The sequence below is a fragment of the Brachyhypopomus gauderio genome, unplaced genomic scaffold, assembly GCF_052324685.1.
Source record: "Brachyhypopomus gauderio isolate BG-103 unplaced genomic scaffold, BGAUD_0.2 sc63, whole genome shotgun sequence".
Taxonomy (NCBI): Eukaryota; Metazoa; Chordata; class Actinopteri; order Gymnotiformes; family Hypopomidae; genus Brachyhypopomus; species Brachyhypopomus gauderio.
In genome coordinates this window covers 1,024,061-1,048,027 of record NW_027506884.1, presented here as the reverse complement: position 1 = coordinate 1,048,027, position 23,967 = coordinate 1,024,061, and the positions used below count along the sequence as shown (strand labels likewise).

Genomic DNA, 23,967 nt, shown 5'->3' with positions numbered 1-23,967 from the left:
CCCCCGTGGGGTCTGGAGGAGCCTCGTTCCAAAATGAGCGCCCATCAAAGACATGTGAGTGGCGCTCTTAAGATACCACACCAATCTATTAGCTGTCTCCATCTCAGGGATATTCTGGCCTCTGAGCAAATTAGGCCGTCCTGGGGCGCCGGGCAGTGAATGGCTGTGAACCTGAGCCAGAGGGGCTTGTTTTAATGAAGCCTCACGCCTCAATACCCTCCAGCTCGCGCGGTCCTGAGCCCCCCCCATCACCCCTTCTGCCCCCGTACCCCGCTCCACCTACCCCGCTACCATTCGGCACGAGGCAGAGGCTGTTGCTAGGCAGGCAGTGCACAGTTGCCATGGGAACCGTTCACAAGATAAAGAGGGTGGGGTCGGGTGGGGTACACGGGGGGGAGTGGGCGTGGCCAAGGAGGGAGAAGGGGGGTGGCCCGTTGAAGACCGCGCCTACCCCGATGATCACTCCCGTTACCGAACAAAAGGATGCAGAGATCAGTCAAAACAAAGAACTGAAAGATGCGGGGAGATGGGGTTACGTGACTGCTGTTAAAACATCCAGGCACCATTTTTCTATGCAAAGTGCCATGATCATTTTTTTTTACCCAAACTGAAAGGTTAAGAGGATTAAATTGTACGAAAGCACATAATACGGCCATGCACTGTAATGGCAATGAACTTCACCATGTTGCAGTAACCATTCCATAAAAACACAGAAATCTTCGTGGCGAGGTGGTACTGGCTATGTGGTATTGGATGTGATCCATTACGTTTTACCTATTATTCATTTTGAGTACAAAAACTTTGTGAGTCACATCAACGTAAAGGTTTTTCATTAGGACAGATTTAATTATTTTGTGTCTGGCATAGCGGAGTAATTAAGGCCTTGTTGCACTTTATATAATTTGTCATAGAAAAGTCCACGTTTATATTTAGCCCATGTTAACAAAATTAGCGTTATTAGACAATTAAATAAATGATTTGATTCATTTTGGCTATCCATTATACATTAAGCTACGGTTTGGCCTAACCTCCAACAACATTGCTCATTGAAGAATTATGCAATGTTGTACCAAAGCTATTAGCTACATGTGTTTTTCCATTCTCCTGTAGCTTAACATTTGAGGAGACAGTTACGCAATGCAGTCGAGTCAATGGGTAAACAGGAACTTAGCACAGAGAACGGGTCGTGCCAGAACAAACTGAGGTTGGTTAGCAACATGGATCACCCTTTTTGGCCAAATAATGGTATATAACGCTCTATATATTATTTCAATATAACAAACGTTATAACTATGGTGCGTTACCCATGTCTTTCCCAAACCATCTCTTTTTACATCGTATGCTGAGGGGTTATTTCTAAAAATGTCTCGTCGGCTGTTTTTTTTTCTTCTAGGTTTCGAGATTTCGCACCCTCTCCCTCCAGTAACCTTTTCATGTTTATGTTCGTCTTACATCTGAGCACGTCTGGCTTGGTGCCCAGTCCCTCCCATCTCTTGAAGCTGCAACAGGGTTCGAGGATAGAATGAGAGAGAGAGAGAGAGAGAGAGAGAGAGAGAGAGAGAGAGAGTTATGCAACTAGTTATGCAACTGTGACCTACTAACATATATTTGGAGACAGTCAGCGAGGGAGGGACGCGACACTGGAGCACCTCAACAACACGAGGAACCAAAATACCAGACACTGAATCCATGCCCGCATACAAGTACCAACCACGGACCTACAACTGTGCGTGGACCACTTTGAATTTCTTATCAAATTCTGCAAGACCGGTGAGGGCTACAATACAGCCGCAACCAACGGACGACCTGCGGTGATTAATGTGGATAGCTGCAGAATCCTAAATGGTAGGTTTGTTTATACATACAATGTCATTATTTAGTAAATACCGTTTTTGTTTAATTATGTAAATATTCTGATCGGTCAGCTGAAGTCATTGACTGAAACGCCGGTTAGTGACGGATACCCTGGTATATATCCAGGTCGGAAATAATCGAAACATTACCAAAGCTAACCCACCACATAATGCTGTTGGAAGTGTTTCTTGTGTTGGGTTAGACGAGTATGCCACAGTTACACGGGCAGTTATTTCTGGGCTTTTGTTTCATGCTATCTGCTTACGGCCGTTCATTAGAAATTCTGTTCTTGCGCTGCGTGCATTTTCTCAATGTCAAGGCGAGGCGTTCACCCTGGCTGCATGTTCCCCAGCGGGGCTGCCGCTACCAGCACCAGCCCAGAAACTGGGTTACACCAGTGATGCGTTAGTGGGTCATTCAGCACGTGCGCGTAGATTCCCTATACTGCTCGGTGTTTATTATACTTACAGTGTGTGTGTGTAATGTGAGTATATTTACTTGTTAGAAAACAGTTTCGTGACTGGGACGCCATTAATAAATCGTTTTTGTTCTCGATACTAATATGGGAAATGCATCCGAAGCGTTTTTTTTATTCTGCTCAGACGGTTGCAAATGAAAGCGCTAGTTGGAGGAAGACGGTCCATTTGGGCCACACGCTTCTAGGAGTCACGTGTGAGCCGAACTGTAAAGGTTAACGTGGGTGTTTGTGTTTGCCCATTAACTCTTTCTTTGTGTAGACGGACACTTTCTAACCAAATGCTTCCTTGTTGTCTTCCTTGTAAGGGAGAGGTTGTTCATTGAAACTATTTATTGAAATATTTGAAATAGGCTACACAGAGTAGGTGCCTCTTTGAACAACTTTGAACTGTAAAGGGTTGTAAGACTATTACACTATTGCAAAGCACATGAATATTCTTAAGTCCCTGCTAGACTGATATTTAAGTTAACTGTACTGCGCTTCAGTGTGGATGTCCTAAAAAGAAGACGCGGTTGCCTGCAAATGTGTGTTTCGCAACCATATAATAAATACACGAATGAATATTAGGGGTAAATTCAGTTTGTTAACTCTATACATGTGCTGTGCGGAGCGTAAAGACTTGCTCGGTTCTGTCTGGGTTACCTGCAGGTTGAGCGCCACTTTTACAATCTGATTCCTCCCACTAACACTGTGATATATTTAAAAGTTTATTAGGAACAATAGAAAATAAGAAATGCATTGTTTATATAGGCAACGCCATTATCTTTACTTAATTTTATATTGCGATTATTGGTTAGTCAATTTTAATAACATTGTCATTATATATATAATCATGAGAGTAATTTGTCACTTGACAAATTAAGTGCTTTGTCTGCTTTGTGACCAAAATAACTAACCTATTTCAGCCAGGTCTGCTGTAGCGTTGTATTTTCTCGAAGGGCATGGAATAGAAGTGGAAATATTGGAAAATATTACAGAATCTAATCGGTTTCGTATATATGAATCCCTGAGTAGTCCCGATGACGTTCACGTGAGCAGCGTAGCGGCTACTGCCGTTTCATTCTGTCGGCCTTAATACTTTATTGAATGTGTACACAAAGAAACAGGAAAGTGTGGCGTTTTAAAGTTGCAGGATGGCGTGACAGGTTATCAAACCCAAATCAAAGTCCTTACGTCAGCGAAGTGAGGGTGGCTACACTATGAATAACAACCTGGTTATGCAATATGACGCTTTTGTATTGCAAAACTAAATATGGCATTAATATTTCATCCCCCGAATAAATTAATTGCCCTAGGTGGGGGTAAAAATGATGTAATCGGTGGAAATCCCGAGTTTTCTGATGCACCAGGCTGAAGAGGATACCGCGAGGTTAGCGTGTGTGCGTGTGTGCGCCCATTATAAATGTAGGTCATTTAGTCAGAGGGTGTAACGTGCTGCCAAACACACCAAACCAGAATAAAAGTCCGCCATAAATGAATGCTCGCTGCCACAGTCTAAAAATGAGCCCGAACAAAGGCGATCACGTTTTATTAAACATTTTTTATGTAAACCGATTATACTCAGCAACAACCATAATTATATCATTGTCTTAATCGTGGGGCTTTAAAAAATAAACTTGCACGTGAAATCTTTTATTATAAGGGGAAAAACAAACGAATCGTTTCGTGACCCCACTTGACCTTGGCGGGGATGAACTTGGCTTCACTGACCTCTTGCACTCAAAGCTCGTTCCAGACTCTCTCATTTACTCACCAAATGTGAGTAAAAATGTAACGGGCGTGATATTGTGCCCTTTGTGGTTTACAGGGCGAGACTAAATAGCGAATTTTGTAGGTCAGGGGAGCGCACGTGACATGAAAACACATGAAGTGGGTCAGACTGCTTTTTTTATTCGAGTGAAGGTGGTGTGTGTGTGTAGAAGGTCTAGTTGTCCACCCGTTTTCTTGGGAAGATAAGCCAAGCGTGGAATTCAGAGAGAGAAGAAAGCCCCACGTGCCAAACATGGTCGGAGCCCAGGGGTCAGTAGCTGGGCTGTAACCCAACACCCCTGCCGCTCTTCGCTAGTTCCATAGCTTAAACAACCCCAACACGTGCAACATTCGAGCTGAATTATAGTTTCCATGCCTCGCCCAACCTCAGACTTTTTCTAGTTTCACATAATGACCGTATATATGTCATTGCTTTCCTTCTGTTAAAAACATTTACGGACACGTTTGATGTGGTTTTAGTTTTCGTGATTAATATGACGGTGGATTTTCTGTGAATATCTCAAATTCCTCTTCTTCTTATTATCATTATACAAATTGAGATTATTAAAATGTAAAACAGAAAGTAATGAATGGGGTAAGGTTCTAAGATCTTTGAATTAGACTTTGTTGGGTTTCTGTACCATTAAAGTGTACTATTGGTCAGTAGAGAGGAATATCAGCCTGGTCTATTTCAGCGACATGAGTCTCTTCCTGTTTGATCGCTGTTTTGCTAATACCATTTGTAATATCTGAACGGTGTTGTCGATATTACAGATTGCATTGCTTGAAATTCCTAACTGTTTGAGAATCATTGGTTAGATGTTTATCTGTAAGCGGACAACCACAATGTTTATGTCCAGTTAAATGTGCAGGTGTCTCCTACAATTTTCAGATGGCAGTGTTTTATGTAGTTGTGCTCTGGTGTTAGTTACTATTGCTTGATTATTCTTTATTGGACAAAAAGAAAAGTTATGAAAATTGATATACGTTTGTGTGTCTGTGTGTGGTTACATACACACAATTTCATGTGTCAACACACTTACAGTTCCATGGGTGTTTCTTTGTTAGTATTGTCCTGGAATTGAATCCTCTATCAACCATTTATGTCCTGGTCTTTCTCCCCTCTTTGCATCCAATCTTTTTTTCCACATCTTTCCATTTTTAGCTAGATCTCTGAAACCCCCCACACCCAACGCACACGCATGCGCACACACACACACAGGCTTCAGCTCTTGCTGGAGCACTCCTGACCTATATTTGAGCACAGGGAGAGAAGCCAGCATTGCCTCACGCACTGCCTGGTTTCTGGGTCAGTGGGCCAGCGAGGGAGAGCAGCTGTATTTCATTCCCTCTGAGCTCTAAAAAGGACGTTTTGTAACCCCTGTGCTATAACCTTTCAACCTTTTCCATGGTTTGGTGAAGATAATTGGGGACATACACCAGAAAAGGCTTCGATTAGTGTCAAACAAATCCACTTTTGATCTCTTTATTCCACATTCCTGTTTCTTAAAAGACGTCCATAACTGCAAATGTCTCCCTAGATGCGATAGTGATACTTACTGCTGTGTTTATTTGTAATGGTGCCACAGATGTCTAAGAGAATTCAGCTAATTAAAAATAGCTTCTAGGCACTCGGTGCACGCAGTAATAAGAGGTTCTAGGAATGTTAATATCACCCCAGCAGGACCCTCTATGAAACCGTACAAAATGGCATGATGGCACAGATAAAAAATACATTCTGAATTTATCATTTATACTGCATCAGTACTGCTGATGGCAGTAATCTAAATATAAAAAGTTCAGGTTGAAAAATTAAAAAGCGACAGAGAATGAACTGTTATTGTCTAATTTCAGTGAGAGATACATTTAATTTTAGGGCTAGTTCAGAAAAATTGTTTAATTCCCTACTCAAGTGCTACATTGTGTCGTCTTCTCTCGGTAATTTCAAACGTTATTCAGTCAAACCATCCAGAAGCTCCACTGCACAATACAAAATGAAGAACCCCACATGAACCCCATCACCTAAATATCACCAAAACTCCATCTGTCCCAAGCCTTTAACCTGTCTAGCTAAAGAGGTTTGGCACCATTCTGGCTTATTCATGACACGAAAAACAAGCACTGTTTAAACGGAGGCTTAGCCCACTGTTATTTTGCCCGTTTTATAACAAATAGGATGAGAAGCTGGTGAAGTAACTGCTGGAGTGTTCAAAATCACTGGTTGGCGGTCAGGTTCCTTGACTTAGCCAGGTGGGGCCATGTGACAAGTGTTGTGTCTTACCTAGGTATGCTGGACCCCATACCCCACAACCATAGACTTGACCTATATAGTAAACTCCCAACCCCCATACAGCCTGCAACATGCCCTGCTTAGCCTCTTTAACTGACCTTCATTTATCTGCATTGACCTCATTCGTCAATGTGGATCTTGCCTGTTCTTCATTGTTAAACAAATATATCTTGGCCTTCATCAGCATCTGATAGCACTTTAGCAGTTTACCCCAAGTAAATAACCACACTCCGCCTTGTCTGGTTGAATTTTTCAGCCCGGCTGTTTTGAAATCTAGCCCCCTGACCCAGTTACGAAAGGAACTCTACACACTAGCACCTGCGAGACGCATTACAAGGCCACATCCCAGATCTGTTCAGCAGACCATTCAATCTGTGCAGCCCGAGCGAAGGAGCAGTAACATCCATGTTAATGTTTCAAAAGGGCTACGCTTGCGTTTTGCTCTGGTTCCCTCACCTTTAATGATGTAATACGGGCTAGGGTTTCACAACGTACAAACAAATCTTGTGCTCATCGCTAATGTTCGCCAGACATGTTGTTATGATTATAGCTCTCGATGCTGCAGGGGAATTCTGCACAAAGGGTGATTTATGCTGTAAGCATTAACAGTTGATGAGTCACACAAATAGTTAACTCAAGCTTTCTTTTTAACTGGTGCATAGTTGTTGCACATAGGAACTTAGTTACTGAGCCCTTTGTAAAAAATTATTTTCTGAACCTTCTGTCTAGTTGTATGTTGTAACAAGCCACCTATAGACAGAGAGCAGAGGTCATGGGTCACAGACAGAGATCAATAGCAAGGCTAGCAGGTCAGACAGTGGTTACCAAGAACAAGACACTGTTCAGTCGTTGCCATGGGTGACCATCCAGCTAAAGCCAGACTTGATAAGAATAGGGTTTAGTTTAGAGGGACAAAGTAAAACATTCCTTTCCTAAATCCTTTGACACTGTAGCTGCACATAGAAGAGCTATAAAAAAAGCTCAGAAAAAAAATAAATAAATGATTTCAAGGGGTATTTGAAGATTCTGTGCTTTTTCTGCTCTCAAGGGATTAACGTATCTGCTTTCTTCTTTGTGCCCACAGCCTTTTATCGAATAGCCAGCTGGAGGCTCAGAGAGAGACTGCACCCCTCTCCCCACGAGACTGACAAGCTGAGGCAGACTGAGTGACCCACATCCTACAATATGCCTGGAGCATCAGGGTCACATCTCTGACAGCTTGGACACAGCCCTTGTGGGAAAAAAAACACATCAGAAAACAAATAAAGAGAAGGTGTCAAAGAGGCTCTGAGCTAACTGTCACGTTCTCCAGATTTAAAGAATTATTGGCCCTTTTCTCACCCCGCCTGGCTTTGTCCTACTTGAAGTGTGTTGAAGTTACTGGTGTGCTTAGCCCTCTGGAGTGGCGGACCACTGCCCACAGTGAGGCCCTCAAACACCAGTTAAATGCAGCAAACCGTCACAGAAGTTCAGCTCTACTTGATCTTTTTAGCCAACCTGGACACCTGAAACAACTAGAATATTACTGTATTGTATGAACATCAACAAAATCAATGAGGTTTACCCCTCCTGGAGTTAAAATACCTCATAAGACTTTTGCTGATCCAGCTACCTAATCAGACATTTTCAAGACTCCTCAGAGGAGAGAAATCTTACAGCCAATTTGATAACCACCTTTCCCCCACAACCCTATCCCCGATATTCCTGTTAATAACAGTTTTTTAAGTGGTAGCAACAAGATTCCAAATTGGATTCCTCTGAAGAACAATGGAAAGCTTAAATTCACCGATCCCAGCAAAAACCCTAGAGGACCTGGAAACCTTCTCAGACTACAGCAACACCCTTCCTTCGCCCGAGGGTGACGCTCGCCCAGTTCGGCTTGTGAAATCCAAGCCAAACATGTCTTGTCGCCGCAAGCGTGAGTTTATCTCAGACGAGAAGAAGGACGCCTCCTACTGGGAGAAGCGGCGTAAGAACAACGAGGCGGCCAAGCGCTCCCGGGAGAAACGACGACTCAACGACATGGTCCTCGAGAACAGGGTTCTTGCACTGAACGACGAGAACGTACGGCTGAAAACAGAACTCCTGCAGCTGAAGCTCCGGTTTGGCCTCATCACCGCAGCCTCCTACATGGAGAAAAGCCAGCAGATTGGAGGACCAGTCAGTGGAACATCTGGAGGCTCTTCTTCTAGTCATTTTTACCCTGGCTACTCCAGTGGTTCACATGTGATTATGAACTCTGATTCTTCCGAGACTGAACAATCTGGCTTAGGAGAAGGACATACACAGCTAGTTAAATATTCCCCTCGGGGTTCTCTCTCAGATATGTCTGATGGCTCTTCCAGTGACAGCCCAGAACCAATGATCTATGACATCAAACAGGAAGGGGCAGGACTGGAGACAGAAATCGCAAATGGCACTACCACACAGATCATGTTCAACATCCATCGGGAATTACCCACACCGCATCATCAACACAGCTTTCCCTCAGCATATCACAATCACCAACAGCAGCATCGGCACCAGGAGACCATAGTCAGTGCTGTGGCACCTCCACTGCAGGCTGCTCAGAGAAGCGTCATCCTCTATCGGTCCAGAAGCGTCTCATATCCTGTGGACGGATCAAGGCCTCAGGAAACAGGTCAGCAGAACATGCCCCAAATCCTCCCCCAGTCTACAGACGGGCCTACAGGAAGCACTGGAAGCCTTGCAGAGGTGACAGAACAGCTTGAGAGAAAGACCTTGGATTCTCCGCCGTATGAGTACGTAGATGGAGAAGTTGCAGAGGGACAAGCGTACACGGCCCATCATCAACGGGTAGCTCTTGAAGCTCAAAAGGCTGACGCTACGGTACCAGATCTTCTCCACAGACAAGAGGTTGATGACGCACAGATGTTCAACATCTCCTTTCCCAGCGTACAGGACGACGAGCCTCCAGTGCTGACCTACGAAGGAGATCCCAGAAACGAAGGGTACTATCAGGGTCACTCGGGAAAAGACAACTCCTCAAGTGACGGCGATCCCCGCAGCTCCGACAAAGATGCCTCCACTGATGACGAGGGTCCATCTTCATCCTGTTCCGACACGGGCAGCTACCGCCAGCAGTCACCTTTGGTTGGAGGTCCAAACTCCTCCCCGCAAAGCAGGGAGAACCAGGCGGAGGTCAAAGGCACCGCACTACCACACAAACTGCGCCTCAAGCACAGGGCCATGAGCAACGGTGGAGCAGCAACTCAAGAATCCCCAACCACACCACCTACGTACGCACAGCCATTACCTCAGCACCCATATCTGGCCCTGCTCCAGTCTAGCCAGCAGCTTCAGGCTGGTAAAGAAAGAGAGGGCCAGCAAACCACGGCACCCTGCAAGCAACCCATCTCCGCAGAGGAGAGACAGATGGACTGTGGGAAGAAAGATGGCGCACGCAATAGCAGGAATAAGAGGAACGACTAAGAATGAGGGACACCATGGGACTCATTGTGGACAATTCCCTCCGTGTGTGGGGCTGCACAAATGCCTTGACTATTTCAACTATTCACCGGCATTATCCTTCACCTCCTCCCTCCTCCCATTTGTGTGCCCTTGGACCAGAGTTGTGAACATGACAACGTCAGCCTCCAAAGCAGGGTCGAACTTTTGGGTTCATTGTATTATACTGTAAAGACTCCTGCGTATTCGCATGTGAATACAGAAGCACTTTTTTTTTAATGGGAGAACACAAAAAAGTAACTTCACATTTTCCTATACTCACTTTATTATAACATGATGTCATTGTAACACCAAACATGGCAATATCAGTCATTTGTGAGGTATTGTAACTACAATTACAAATTGTAAATATACAACTTTAAGTGCCCCTAATGGTTTGTGTCCATATTCACACCAAATCAGAGGGTGGCTGTTCACCACAAAACATACCAAACATCTGAGAATTAAGGGAATGTTCCCTTGACCAAAGAAAGACAATGGCTTTAAACTCCATACCTCTACCTTATTTACTAGCTTCTCTATTTCCCCACATACTCACAACCCCAGACACCACTTTCTCTTCTTTAAGCACTTGTATATTACTGTGATATAAATATTATATATAAAATATATATTTTGAGAAGAAAATAAAAACATTGTAAAAAAAAAAAAAAGACTGTAAAAGGGCAAAAAAGATTCACGGATGGCTCATGGGTTTTTCATCACATACTGTATAGTATCGTGTTTACTGTTTAAGATGCAACTTAAAATTAATATTTTGTTCATTTTTTTATTGTTATTTTCAACTTACCTTTTTTTAAGAAAATCTAAATGCCCCAAATCTTTTAGAAACTAAGATCACTTTGAATGTCACAGACACAGTACAGATCTTTTCAGTGCAAATATAGTCCTTGTGGAGGGACTGTGTTCAAGCTAAAGCTTCTCCCTCAGTGTTCATGGGTTTTACCTCCATCCCCCTACAATAAGGTTTGTCTTATGGCCCCTATTATAAAGCATGTCAATGAACACACAATGCTTTTCCATGCAATTATACAAAAATTAGATATGTGCAAAAAATTCTAAGTTATTTATTAGACCGATCTTAACATTAACTACTATAACCCAAATATATATATTGATTATTTTTTATCTAGCACTCCCAAGCTCTTGGTTTATGGGAGTGGCGTATCTTACTCTCCTCATGAGGAACCTGGTGACTGCAACCATCACTCCCCCAGCCCACGAACCCTCCAGTAAAGCCCTCTAGCTACCTGCTGCAGTCTCACTGGACAGGCAGCCACCTTTGTCCACAACCTTATCACTTTCACAATGAGCATCATAGTGAATAAATGAGACAATCCAAAATATTTAAAAAGACAAAGACAACGAATCTGATATTCGTTCTGAAGTGTCTCACAGAGAGATGACGAACCCCTTCTATTTTGTCTTTGTCATCATCATGTCATGTCTGACATATGGCACTTATGTATAAATGTAAAGTTTCTCTTACCCTGGACAACACTGTATTTTGTGCTCTTTTTATTTTTGATCTCTATCACGTCTGATGTTTGCACTGTGTTGTCACGTTTTCCTTTTCCCTTGTTCACTGTGCTATGTGCTTGGCAGCCTCCTCTTCACCCCCCCCCCCCCCCCACCTGCTCCCCCACGAACCCCCCCACCACCTCCTTCCCCCCGAACCACCATACACCCCCCCCCCCCCCCCCCCGAACCACCTCCCCGCGTTCTTTAAAGTGTATTAAATCAGTGATGTTTGTGTTTTTGCTGATGGCTTAGTGAAAAAATAAAGATTCAAGCAAGACTTGTGTGTGGGTGGCACTATTGCCACTAGTTCTGTTTTGAAATGGATATGTGATGTAAAAACACTAATATTCATAAAAAAAAAGGATGGGTGCATTTAAAAAAATAAAAAAAATGGAATAAGTCAATAAAAAACATGTTGCTTTTCTGAATCTTTGTTGCAATTTGTCTTTACTTTTGCAATAGTATCTTAATGACACCACACCTCACACACTTCCTTACCTCAGTGAAATAACAAACAGGCCTATCAAGAAAATGTTATTAAGGGTAAAACATTTTGCAGAACTATTGTAAACGTTCTCAGGGGTGGTGCTGCTATATACCAGTACTTCTTGTTCTTATTAGGAATTAGTAACATGATGACAAAATTAGTAAAAAAATGTATTTTGATTGGTAAATACTAAGAAGTTCATATCCATCTAAATTTTACTAACGTGTATAACGTGTTGACAACCTCTGAAGTAGGTTTTTTGGGTTTTTTTTTCTAAACTACACATTTGTTAAATGTGGTCTAGGCTCCATTTATTTTCTATAAGCAAACAATTGATTGTGTTGCATTTATTACAACTCTTTACAACTTGTATAAATTGTTTTGAACAGCTTTCAAACCTGCTCATAAACAAAATGGAATGTGCCCTTATGTGAGACTGGAATGCAGGAATGTCGTTAATCTGCTGTGAGCTGCATTCCGGTCCAGGCGGAGCAACGAGTGGCAGATTGTGATCCGATCACTGGAACTGTGGGCCTGAGTCGGTTTAGAGAAGACTGACACACTGACACACATTGTCCTGGTCCTGCTGCATGCTAACTTTACCCATGTAATACTGCCCTAGTTTACCCAGCCCACTATCGCACTGAAACCCGGAGTGCCACTTGAAACTCACACACACAGATTGCACTGTTTGCACTTGCACAGGAAAAACATGAAATTACCACAGAGCTTCGAATGCACGTTCCTAGCTCTGTATCCTATAATGGCAAATGTGACTCTCTAATACCAGCTAGCCAAAGGCAGTACCACATATCACAACATGACAAACAATGAATCATCACTAAAAAGGGGAACATGATGAAACATATCATTGTAACATAAAAGTCTGAATTAATATCTCTGTTTTAGTCACTATTGTTCTTTCTTAATGTCTTTACAGTAATGTGGTGCATATACTAACACTCAGTTAGCGATCAGATCCATTAGGACCAGAGACCAAATGACCATGCTACACAACTGGCTTGATCTTCTCTAAAACAACTGGGCTTAGCTGCAGGCTCTGTTTTCATTAGAAATCCCGCTACAAAGCCTGAACCTGGGTAGTAAAACTCCAAACTAAGTTTGGGAGCTCTGAGAAATGAAGTTCAGAGGACGGCACGCTTTTAAAATGAAAACCACTGACGGGATTACATGTCACCACAGGGAATATTACACAATCTGAGCTAAACCACGGACAGACGGGCCTCAAAGCAGAGTTGACGTCAGGCCAGAGTGAAAACGAGTTTGGTTGGAAGAGAGAGAGAGAGAGAGAGAGAGAGAGAGAGAGAGAGAGAGAGAGAGAGAGAGATCTCCCACTGGGATAGCCTGCTTTCCTCTAATCCTTTATTCACTGCATCCAGAATGAGGTCATGCTCAAAACATCAAGGACACGAGTGTGTGTGCACATGCATATATGGTTGTGAGAGACTTTGCATGCACAGAAAAATCGAGGCTTTGAAGTCCACACATCAATGCTTTACTTGCACACCACAGAAACGCACAAACACGACGCGCCCTCTTGGTTCACCTAAGTTAATGGCACCCCGAGCTCTGGCAGTGCTACGGTGCCTGTGTGGCATCAGCAAGGTGACATTCCCAAACGACAGTTTTGGCAACAGCGCAGTGCTCCCTTGCTGGATTCTGCTGCGTTTCCCGTTTCCGCCCTCTCGCTGTCTCGCTCTCTCTCTCTTTTTCTGTCTCTCTCTCTCCGTCTCCCTCACTCACTGGAGCACACAGCAGCCTGAATAAACAGGTCAGTGGAAAAGTAGGTCAGTGCGGAAGAGAGCCAGCGAGGGATAGGGCAGAGGGAGGGAGAGGGAGGGAGAGGCTGCGCATCATAAAAGAGGCTTCTGTGCTAGAGAGCCTGGAGCGTGGAGAAGGGAAACAGGACTCTCTGGTCCCCTGGCTGGCTCCTCCGAGCCTGGGGTAGCAGGTCAGTGGAGCAGGCTGGTTCTGGAGGGTAGAGAGGCAGACAGCATCAGAGGGGAAAAGGCGGAAGCTGAGCTAGACAAGTGTAAAGAGAGGCTGTGTGCACGGCACAGGACTGCACCCCGTCCCAGCCCAGCCCAGCCCAGCCCAGCCCCACACCAGCCCCAGCCCAGCCCAGCCCAGCCCCACACCAGCCCAGCCCCACACCAGCCCCAGCCCACCCCAGCCCCACACCAGCCCCAGCCCACCCCAGCCCCACACCAGCCCAGCCCAGCCCAGCCCAGCCCCACACCACACCAGCCTAGCCCAGCCCCACACCAGCCCAGCCCAGCCCAGCCCAGCCCAGCCCAGCCCAGCCCAGCCCCACCCCTGTTCCACCGGCATCACCAGCAACGCTCCAACTTTTTCTGCGCGACAAGCCACAACATTGTCACCATTTACCAAAAAAAAAAACAGTGACTAAGAAAAGCCAGACAGAAGGAGCTTTGTCCTCCCTCCCAGACGCTCACGATGGACCACGGACGGTTTGCCAGCGCCAGTCTCCGCACTGTGTGGTTTTCTAAGACGGGCATAATGGTCATCCTGCAGTAAAAGTAGCTGGTTAATTATCCAGCCTATTTAGGCGAGAGCCAGGTGATGATAAACGCTGCCACACAAAACAGCTCCACTGTGGTCAACTCTCCACCCACATACAAACCCACACGCGCCATCACGTGTGACGCAGCCATCACGTGTGACTGTCACACAGTCCTTCTTCATCTTGATGACACGAACTCGTTTTTCACTCGACAGCCAGTGACCCATAAAATAGCATTTTTCACTTCTAGCTATTATCGAGCTCATTAGTTTAATAGTCCGCCCTCCCCACCCTGGTCGGGTGTTGAGATCAATAGAAATATTTCATTGCAGCATTATATAAAGATGCCTTATAAAATCGACATTTGGTAACTCGCTGTGTGAGGCAACAAGGGAGGCGTGTCCACCTGAATTACACACTAATACCATGATTTACACCATACTAATATTACACACTAATACCATGACTTACACCATACTAATATTACACACTAATACCATGACTTACACCATACTAATATTACACACTAATACCATGACTTACACCATACTAATATTACACACTAATACCATGACTTACACCATACTAATATTACACACTAATACCATGACTTGCACCATACTAATATTACACACTAATACCATGACTTACACCATACTAATATTACACACTAATACCATGACTTACACCATACTAATATTACACACTAATACCATGACTTACACCATACTAATATTACACACTAATACCATGACTTACACCATACTAATATTACACACTAATACCATGACTTACACCATACTAATATTACACACTAATACCATGACTTACACCATACTAATATTACACACTAATACCATGACTTACACCATACTAATATTACACACTAATACCATGACTTACACCATACTAATATTACACACTAATACCATGACTTACACCATACTAATATTACACACTAATACCATGACTTACACCATACTAATATTACACACTAATACCATGACACACTTAGCATCCTCAAGGGAAGAATGGTAAAAAAGTAACATCAAACTCCTCTCCCTCTCTGATCATCTTTTTGTGGGTGTTTGTATGTTTTGGCAAAAGTCTGCTCCTGTTACTGCCGAGAGTGCAGTCTTGTGCAACCCACAAAGGCTGGCCAGAACTGCTACTGCGTCCCTGCCCAGACCACAGAGAGGTTCCGCTGCACCCGGGGGCTGACGCTCGGCCTCCCCTCCGACTGGGAAAGAGAGGCAAGCTTGTTCATCCACACATCCTAGCAGGCTTCCATATTAAATGCTGCTCTATGTGAACTTGAAATAGTTTGTGGGAGGTTTAAAAACACTTCCCCCTGAACCCAGGCCTAGCCTCAGCCCTTGCCCTTATCTAAACATTTCCCCAAAGCGGTATTTTTGTCAAATGGCTCTGAAAGGGAGAGCTGGAGGAAAGGTCTTTGGAAAGTGCTCTTGCCCAGTTGTCCTGCATGGCTTTTTTTTACTTCACTGTAAAAAACAGATTTTCAGTGACAGTTATTTTCAAATGTTCTGTTCCATATGAAATTAGTGGCTTTGACTGTATTGTTATGAATTAGGGATACTGTGGGTAAAAAGCTTAAACACATGTTTCTATAGGCTACTGTTGACTCTTCACTCTAGACTTCACATTCACCTTCAGCTATAACTCACCGCCTTGCTAATCTAAAATCAGACTTCACCTCTCACAATGACTGTCAGGTTTGAAGCGGGCGGACCACAGGAACATCATGTTCCGACGAAGTCGTTTTCTTCCTTGAATTTGATAGCTGTATTAAATAACATATGCAGAATGACCTGGCGCTGGGTGAAAACATCTTCCGTAAGGCTGATCCAAGGCTGGTTAAACAGGTCAGGGAACAGCCAGAGCCTCTGAGCTGCGTACACAAGACTGACTGATAATCAATCCACCATTTCACATTTCTACATTTTAACCCAATTCCCGGTAACAAATGAGGTCGTTGGAAAAAAAAAAAAAAATACAAAAACAAAACCAAAAGCAAAACAAAAACAAAGATACTGACATGACACGGTGCCAGAATGACCAGTATTGTCACTTGCTTTACTGCATTGCTTTGAACTTGTAGATACAAAGGTGAAGCCACAACATGACTTTAACAAGTAGTGCAATGAAATAGTATGAAATAGTCAATCCCAAATAGTACGAAATCCCAAATAGTATGAAATGGTATGAAATAGTCAATCCCAAATAGTACGAAATCCCAAATAGTATGAAATGGTATGAAATAGTCAATCCCAAATAGTATGAAATGGTATGAAATAGTCAATCCCAACTTGAAATCATGGCAAAACTGAAGCAAAGCAAGTCGGATTAAATAAAATAATACACTGGCTTCATTCCCTAGTCGTAGATAACTGTACAATTGGCGAAAGATGAAACAGTCACCTATTTGTTCTATGTGTATGTGCACGTAAGCTGGTATTTGATCTAAAATGGAAGCACAGAGATTAAGTATCGGCTCAGATAGTGGAGTGTTTGTTGCAAAGCAAAATTTCCCCTTATGCAACTTCGGCTCATAATAGAAAGTAGGTCAGAAAATAAGAGAGGGAGGGTGAGGAAGGGCAATGGGGAGGCATGCAGAGAACAAGAAATGGAGGGAGGGAGAAATGGCGAGCAAGAGAGAGAAAAAGAACAGGGGAGGGGCAGAGCAAGAGGAGTAGGGGAGAGAGAGGGGTGTGGGTAGTGCATAACTGGTGTGGAAAACAAAGAGGTGCTGTATCTCCTCACACGGTTTCCTCAGCCACCTCCCCAACCTTTAATCTGGTCACACGTCCAAAGTGTCAGGCCAAGTACCAGCCTGACCACTCTAACATACCTGGAGTTTCTCTTGTAGGAGCTAAACGACGACCAACTCTGAAGCTTTTGGTAGGGTAGTCACAAAAAGTGAGTTGCAAAGAAAAGGGACAATCAACTTTTCATCCTCCAATGCAAACAGGCTTTGTTTAAGCATTTGGTAATGGAGATGAACTAGATTCTCTTCAGACGTGTGAAAGAGGACCACGTACATTATCAATGACTCAGGCCACTGCTAGATCAATGAACAGCTTGGACATAATCCAGTCATATGTAAACTGAGTAGCATTCTTATAGAAGAGACACACAAAGAACCAACCACTGAACAGAACCCAGAGCTTATCGGTGATATTACGCAAGAGTGATACAAGGATCACTTACTTTAACTAGTTGTTATGCAATGAGTCACAAAACCTGTAAGACAAATCCAGAGTAGAGACAAAACAAAGCACCTTAAATATATACAGACATAATTGTTTGTGATTCATGGTTTGTTTTTGCTCAGTGGGGCCAGTAGGTGTGGGGGTGTGTCATACCGCAGGGCCCTTGGTAAATCCAAATACGAGGTCGATTTCATAAGAATAAAGCTGGGGGAAAAAAGCATAACCTGCTAAAACCAGCCTATGACTAACCTTACCAACTACGCTGACTGGTGCAGATTCCTAGGAATCTGATATCGTGAGATTCTTTCAAACCTGAGCTCACGCACCACAACCGAGGAACAATAACTGTACATTTAATTCACCCCTACTCAGCTACACCCAGCACAATCCGTCACGCACAATATAATATATCAGCTCCGGAATGAACCCACGTAATGGTAAAATCCATGCCCAAGCTTATTAAACTGTAAAGTAACATCATGAAAACTGGTCTCAGACATTGAGACATGTACCAACTTGGGAAACTCGTTTTGGGAGGAAAAGGAGGAGGGGGGGGGAGTGGGTTGGGCCTAATCCACATTATCCGTCACTGTTGCCTTATCTGGACACTTGGCAGCGTTTGAAATAACCTAGGGCAAATTGCTGACATATTCCACGTATTTGCCCAATAAAGTAGGGCAAAAGTACAGAGGCCAAACCGCCACTCGGAATAATAACGGAGACCGCGTGCACACCAGCGCCGATAATGGAACCGTAGTTCACGTAGCAGGCGCACTGTAGCCATGGCAACCAAATAGGCTTGCCGGAGAAAACCCGCGCGTTGCCTTGGTGGTGAGCGCGAGCTGCTGTCGGGGGAGGAGCTAACCAGCGAGCCGTTAAGTTGGACCAGCTCTCTTGGACTCAAACACATATATAACATTTCTTTGAAGACCATGAAAGTGAATATAATATAAAATTTAAAGCATGTGAGCATAACGTCCCCGTGTTAAATATTTAAATAGCCCGTGTGTGCTGCCGCTGCAGTTTGGGGGAGGAGATTCTAGCCAATCCGAATTAAGCTCTGTCGTCACAGTTTCTCGGCTCGCGCAGTCAGGTGACGAACAACTGCGGGTACCAGTGTTGTGACGAGATGCGCGGAGATGCGTGAAAATGCTATAGTAGCGAGACCCAATATCTATGGAAGCCTGTTTCCGCCACATTAAGAAAAAAAGTCTATGCAGTATTTCATAATTATGATTTAGTATCTCATAATGTTGACTGAGCATCTCAATTATGACTTAGTATCTCATAATTATGACTTACTATGTCGTAAAAATTAGATACTACATAGGACCATAGGTGGGCCATTTAATAAAAAAAAAAAAAAGATACTACATTCTTGGACTTTGTATGTCATTATTACGAGATAGTAATAATAGATAGATCAAGCAGCGGAAATGGACCTCCATACATAGCTTAAATTTGTGGTGCTATATCAAAATAAATTACCGCGTGGGTTTCCATTTCTGGTTGTGTATGACCTATAAACAAATCACAGTAATATTACTTTCTAATGAAAGGAGTATGTGTACTGTAAGAGCATGGGAAGCATGTTTTTATACCTCATTGCAACATCTTGACTGAAAATGTCAGGGGTAGCTTATCTCGAATGACTAATATCATATATCAAATAATGCTCCCAATACATAATCATATTACTTTACATTTACTCCATTTGATAAACATGGAAAAGAAAAACAAAACAAAACTGGGAATTAGCCACTATTAGCACATATCGATGGGTAACACATCTCGACAGAACACCCCAGCTCTGAAACCTGCGACCGCTTTGTAAGAAGCTCTCACGGTGTATGACATTCGGAGGTATCAGTGACTCAAATCTGACAAAAGGACTAACTGGCATGCACCGTACCAAGCCAGAAGGCGATCGGCTGGGGCAGCGCTGTGTTAAGTCGAACATGCCTAATATTTCTGGAGAAGTGTGTCCAAAATGGTTTTAGTGTCGCTAGTGCTAGGTAGAAAATGTAGCCTTGACGAAACAGCCTGACTAGATGACGTCACAGTAAGAATATAGATGTCTGCGTGACGTCTATGTAACTTACGGTCCAGCTACCCCAGCTTACAACCCATTTTAATTTTAAATACTTTTAATATCAGGTACATAGGCCTTATGATATCAATAAAGTACATGCTTTGCCAGAAGAAACAAACAAACAAACAATTAAAAAATCCAATGCAAACAAAAATCTCACCACGTCCAAAATGTCAGGAATTTCCACATGTCAACTGTAGCTTGGAAAGAGTCCATCTTAAAAAGAAGGGCTGGATTTCTTGTAGTTTTGAAACTACAAAGCTTTGGCAAAAACTGGATGAAGATCTCTGAGGAAAACTCTGAGGTTTTTGACAAACCAAAACAAAAAATAAATTGAAATGCATATTATGTTTACAGGTTATTAGCACATGGAATGCTCGTGGAATACTGTTAAATTTCAATAGCTTAACATACAAATTCATTCAGTAGTGTTTCTTTTGTAGATAACTGTAAAACACAAGCCTAACATCTCATGGGGCAATGCCAAGTGTTGGATGTAATGGTGTAAAATCAATCAATCAAATTTTATTTATATAGCGCAACAGTTACAACAGTTGTTACAACACACCACCACTGGACTCTGGAGCAATGTGCTCTCTGAAATCAAGAAACATGTTTCACTATTTGGCGGTCCAATGGATGATTCTGAGTTTGGCAGATGCCAGGAAATAGCTACCTACTGGAATGTATAGTGCCAACAGTAAAGTATAGAGGAGGTGGGGTAATGTCTGGGGCTGTTCTTCAGGGTTTGGACCAAGCTCCATAGTCTCAGTGAAGCATGTTAATTCTACAGCATACAAAGACATTTTCAGACAATTATATGATTCAAACTTTGTGGAAAAAGTTTGAGGAAGGTTGTTTCCTGTTCTCTGCATGACTGTGCCCCTGTGTGCAAAACACATCCATAAAGACATGGTCTAATAAGTTTGTGTGGAGGATCTCCAGTGACCAGCAAAGCGCCCTGACCTTAATCCCACTGAATATGTTTGAGAAGAACTGGATAATTGATTGGGAACTGGGGGAAACGGGGCATCTTGTCCATCAAGTTCAAACAGATTAATGATCAAAGGAAGCTTACCAACTGATAAGAAGCAACTAACTATACATAAAATTATGGATTAATTGATGGATTTATACATATTGTATAAATCGTGAAAACTAAATGTAGTAATTTCCTTGTGACTAGGAAGATTTGTACTTGCTATTTTTTTATTTTTCTTTAAAGCTGAGAGATTTCACAAGTAGCAATGGTAATTCTACTACCTCTGTTAATTCACACAACTACCCAAATAGGTAACAGCTAGTGTAGCTGCATTAGATACAATCAACTTCTTGTACGTCATCAACTTTTACACTGACCGTTTTAGATACAAGAAGTTGATCCTGTGAGAATCTCACAACAACTATTTTGGTTCCCTCTATGATCAGAACTGAGTGGTCAGTGAAACAGCTTGCGCACATCAGTCTCTTTTCTCTCTTGGCACTCTCTACCTTAATACGCAAATACATTCAATAGACCACTACGTGAGGCAGATATAAAAAGCTGTTGCAAACAACGTAAGCTCTTTAGTGCTTTATACATGACTTAACTTAATAAATTATTACCATCCTCTAATACTCTGCAATGACACTTTGTATAGGACATGTCACACAGTGAAATAAATGTCTTTAATTTATATATAAAATTAAATGTTTTTACAACAGGCCTTCAAATTTACGGCAGTAAGGGAAGAAAATAAATCTGCCCTTAAAAAATTCTTTCCTATCCGGACACTTGGTGAGGTAAAATTCAGCCCCAGTTGCTTGAACAGTGCAGGGGTGAGAGACAGCATGACACTGATCTGGAATGAGCAGCACAGAGCCTGTGTTTAAGTATCTTGGTCAGTGCCATGGTGGCAGATGTCGGAGTACTCTTGCCTCATCTCTGATCGCTCTGGCACGCTCGCAGCAGGTTTACGGGTTCATATCTCCCAATCTGGAATCCAACTATGAAAGCATTTGGCCGAGGATGCACTGCCCGACCCATCGCCACACCTTACCGTTTAATATTCCTTAAACGTTCATGGCTCAACCAGGATGCTATTTCAGCACAAATGAAAACATATGGGCCACGATTCAGCACAATTAAGGGAGGAAAAAAGTCCAAATTGTAATTGGTTATTTAGATTTTTAAAATCTTTGGAATCTATATTAAAATATGATGGGGGAAAACAGAATGGCAAAGACATGTTGGCATGATCTCATGGTTGAATGAAACTAGACACAAACTTATTAATAAATGGCTTAAACAGAAAGTGCTGGTGGTGCATCAACTCTGGTGTATCAGAGTTAATGTGGGAGTTAATCGCATGTCTTATATGATTTACAAGCTACAAGACTATTTACCAAATATGGGAATTATTACTGTATTATTTACCCAAAAGAACCATGTGAGAGCTACAAGAAGAGCTTTCTCATGGCAGAATAAGCAAACCCAAATTACACAACATGTTACAGTGTGTTGCAACCCAAGGCTGTGTGTGTGTGTGTGTGTGTGTGTGTGTGTGTGTGTGTGTGTGTGTGCCCATGCCCATATATGTCCACAACCACCCGCATCCCTATGAATGAGCAAAAAATCCTCCCAAAGCTGGTTGTCCGAGGGCTTACGTGTGCACACAGTTAAACAAGCACTGTGGCTTTTGTTAGCAGTGCCATGAGCAGTGGGAGGAGCTTCGAGACTCTAATGAATCACGTGACTCCATGAAGTAGACTCATTACTGTATTAACCTGGATCATTCCCTTATATGACTTTGTTGATTCTTGATGTAGACAAATTTGTGGCTCTAATGGACCAACCGACCACGTTCTGTGTGCACAAGGAAACACACACACACACACACACACACACCCACCCACACCATAAATGACAAATAGGCTAGGCAGCTAACTGACTCAGAAAGCATTCCAGCTGCCCTGACCCTTTAGCATAGCAACAGGTGCTACAGAGAGAAAGAATTACCTCAGAGAATTCTTTACAACAGTTTTAGACACATAGTAGTATACATATAGTTATTTGCCTAAACAAATGTAACATTTTCAGACTCATGTACTTAACAGCAATTATTTATTATAACATTTAATTAAAACTAATATCTCATTACAGTCAGTTTTGCTACATGTAATCAGCTGATTAGCTAAAAACACTTCCTTAAATCATAGGCAGAACATTCTCATATTGTGACTTTGGTTAAGTAAAAGATTACCAAATCAGACTCAAAATGCCCATAAAGACACCACATGTTTGTGCGTGCAACGTGTACAAGACTCACTGCAGGCTTGGCGAGTCAGCTCAGCGAGTGAGACAGAATGTAGGTCACCTTCACCCCACCTCCGTACTGCCTGGCTCCGCCCCCCCCCTGCCTCTGTCAAAAAAGCTTTCACCCACCGAACCTCGAGTGAACCCTTTCACCATGGCGACGAGAGGGCAAGCCAATTGCGACGCAGTCTAAAACACTGAGGGCAGGGCTGAATTTTTTTTAAATGGGCAATCGGGGGCCATTCGGTCTTCTGCGAGTGCCCTCCTACTTTGTTGGACTCCTCCCACTCACACGCATATCTTCCTTTCTGGCTCCGCCCTCACTTCGCTCTATCGCTCCCCACTTCTGAGGAACTTGGCTCCTTTTTCCTTGAATCCAGGACATGTGGAGCTTCGATCAGAGACACGTGTCTCGTCCCCCCCCCCGTCCCCCCCCCCCCCCCTTTGTGGTCAGCTGAAACGAGGGTCCCTCGATCGTCTTTCATCCTCACGTCCACCGAGCCCTCCTCATATGTTCAAACTGAGCTGCAGCTATTTGTCCTACACAAGTGTTTGAAAGTAAAAAAAAGGAAAGTTCCATTTAAGGACACACGCTCAAAGCCTGCATGTGTGTTGAGAACGAGGGAGGAGAGGAGAGAAAGAGAGGTAAGGCGGAGGGAGAAAAGGCATGGCTGGATGTTTTCCGGTGCTCAGGATGGAATGCGAGCACTTGTGTTTTGGGGGCCCCATCAGCTGTCAGAGTCGGGATAAAAACAGGCTTCTCTTTATGAGTCTGGTGGCCTGGTTTCACTCACACGCGGACGTGCACACACGTTCATTAATGCATCATCATAGGATGGCAAACAGGAAACTGTTCTATATGCTGAATCCATAAACTCCCCAAAATAGACATCAGACAGGATGCAAGAATGTGTAGAGTAGATGTGAAATGAGGTGT

General features: G+C 43.2%; 2 protein-coding genes across 2 annotated transcripts in view; one reads left to right on the top strand and one right to left on the bottom strand.

Annotated features, from left to right (window-relative positions):
• plppr2a (phospholipid phosphatase related 2a) overlaps positions 1–23,967 on the bottom strand; it is a 137,474-nt gene that overhangs the window by 97,379 nt on the left and 16,128 nt on the right. The window lies entirely within an intron of this gene.
• On the top strand, positions 1,564–10,551 carry nfil3-2 (nuclear factor, interleukin 3 regulated, member 2). The gene is made up of 2 exons (XM_076988735.1): positions 1,564–1,845; positions 7,456–10,551. Exon 2 carries the CDS (start codon positions 8,139–8,141, stop codon positions 9,822–9,824), a length of 1,686 nt encoding a protein of 561 aa, XP_076844850.1. The 5' UTR covers positions 1,564–1,845; positions 7,456–8,138; the 3' UTR covers positions 9,825–10,551.

Excerpts from the sequence above, each read along its gene's own strand:
- nfil3-2 (XM_076988735.1), top strand. The coding sequence starts at position 8,139 with ATGGAAAGCTTAAATTCACCGATCCCAGCAAAAACCCTAGAGGACCTG.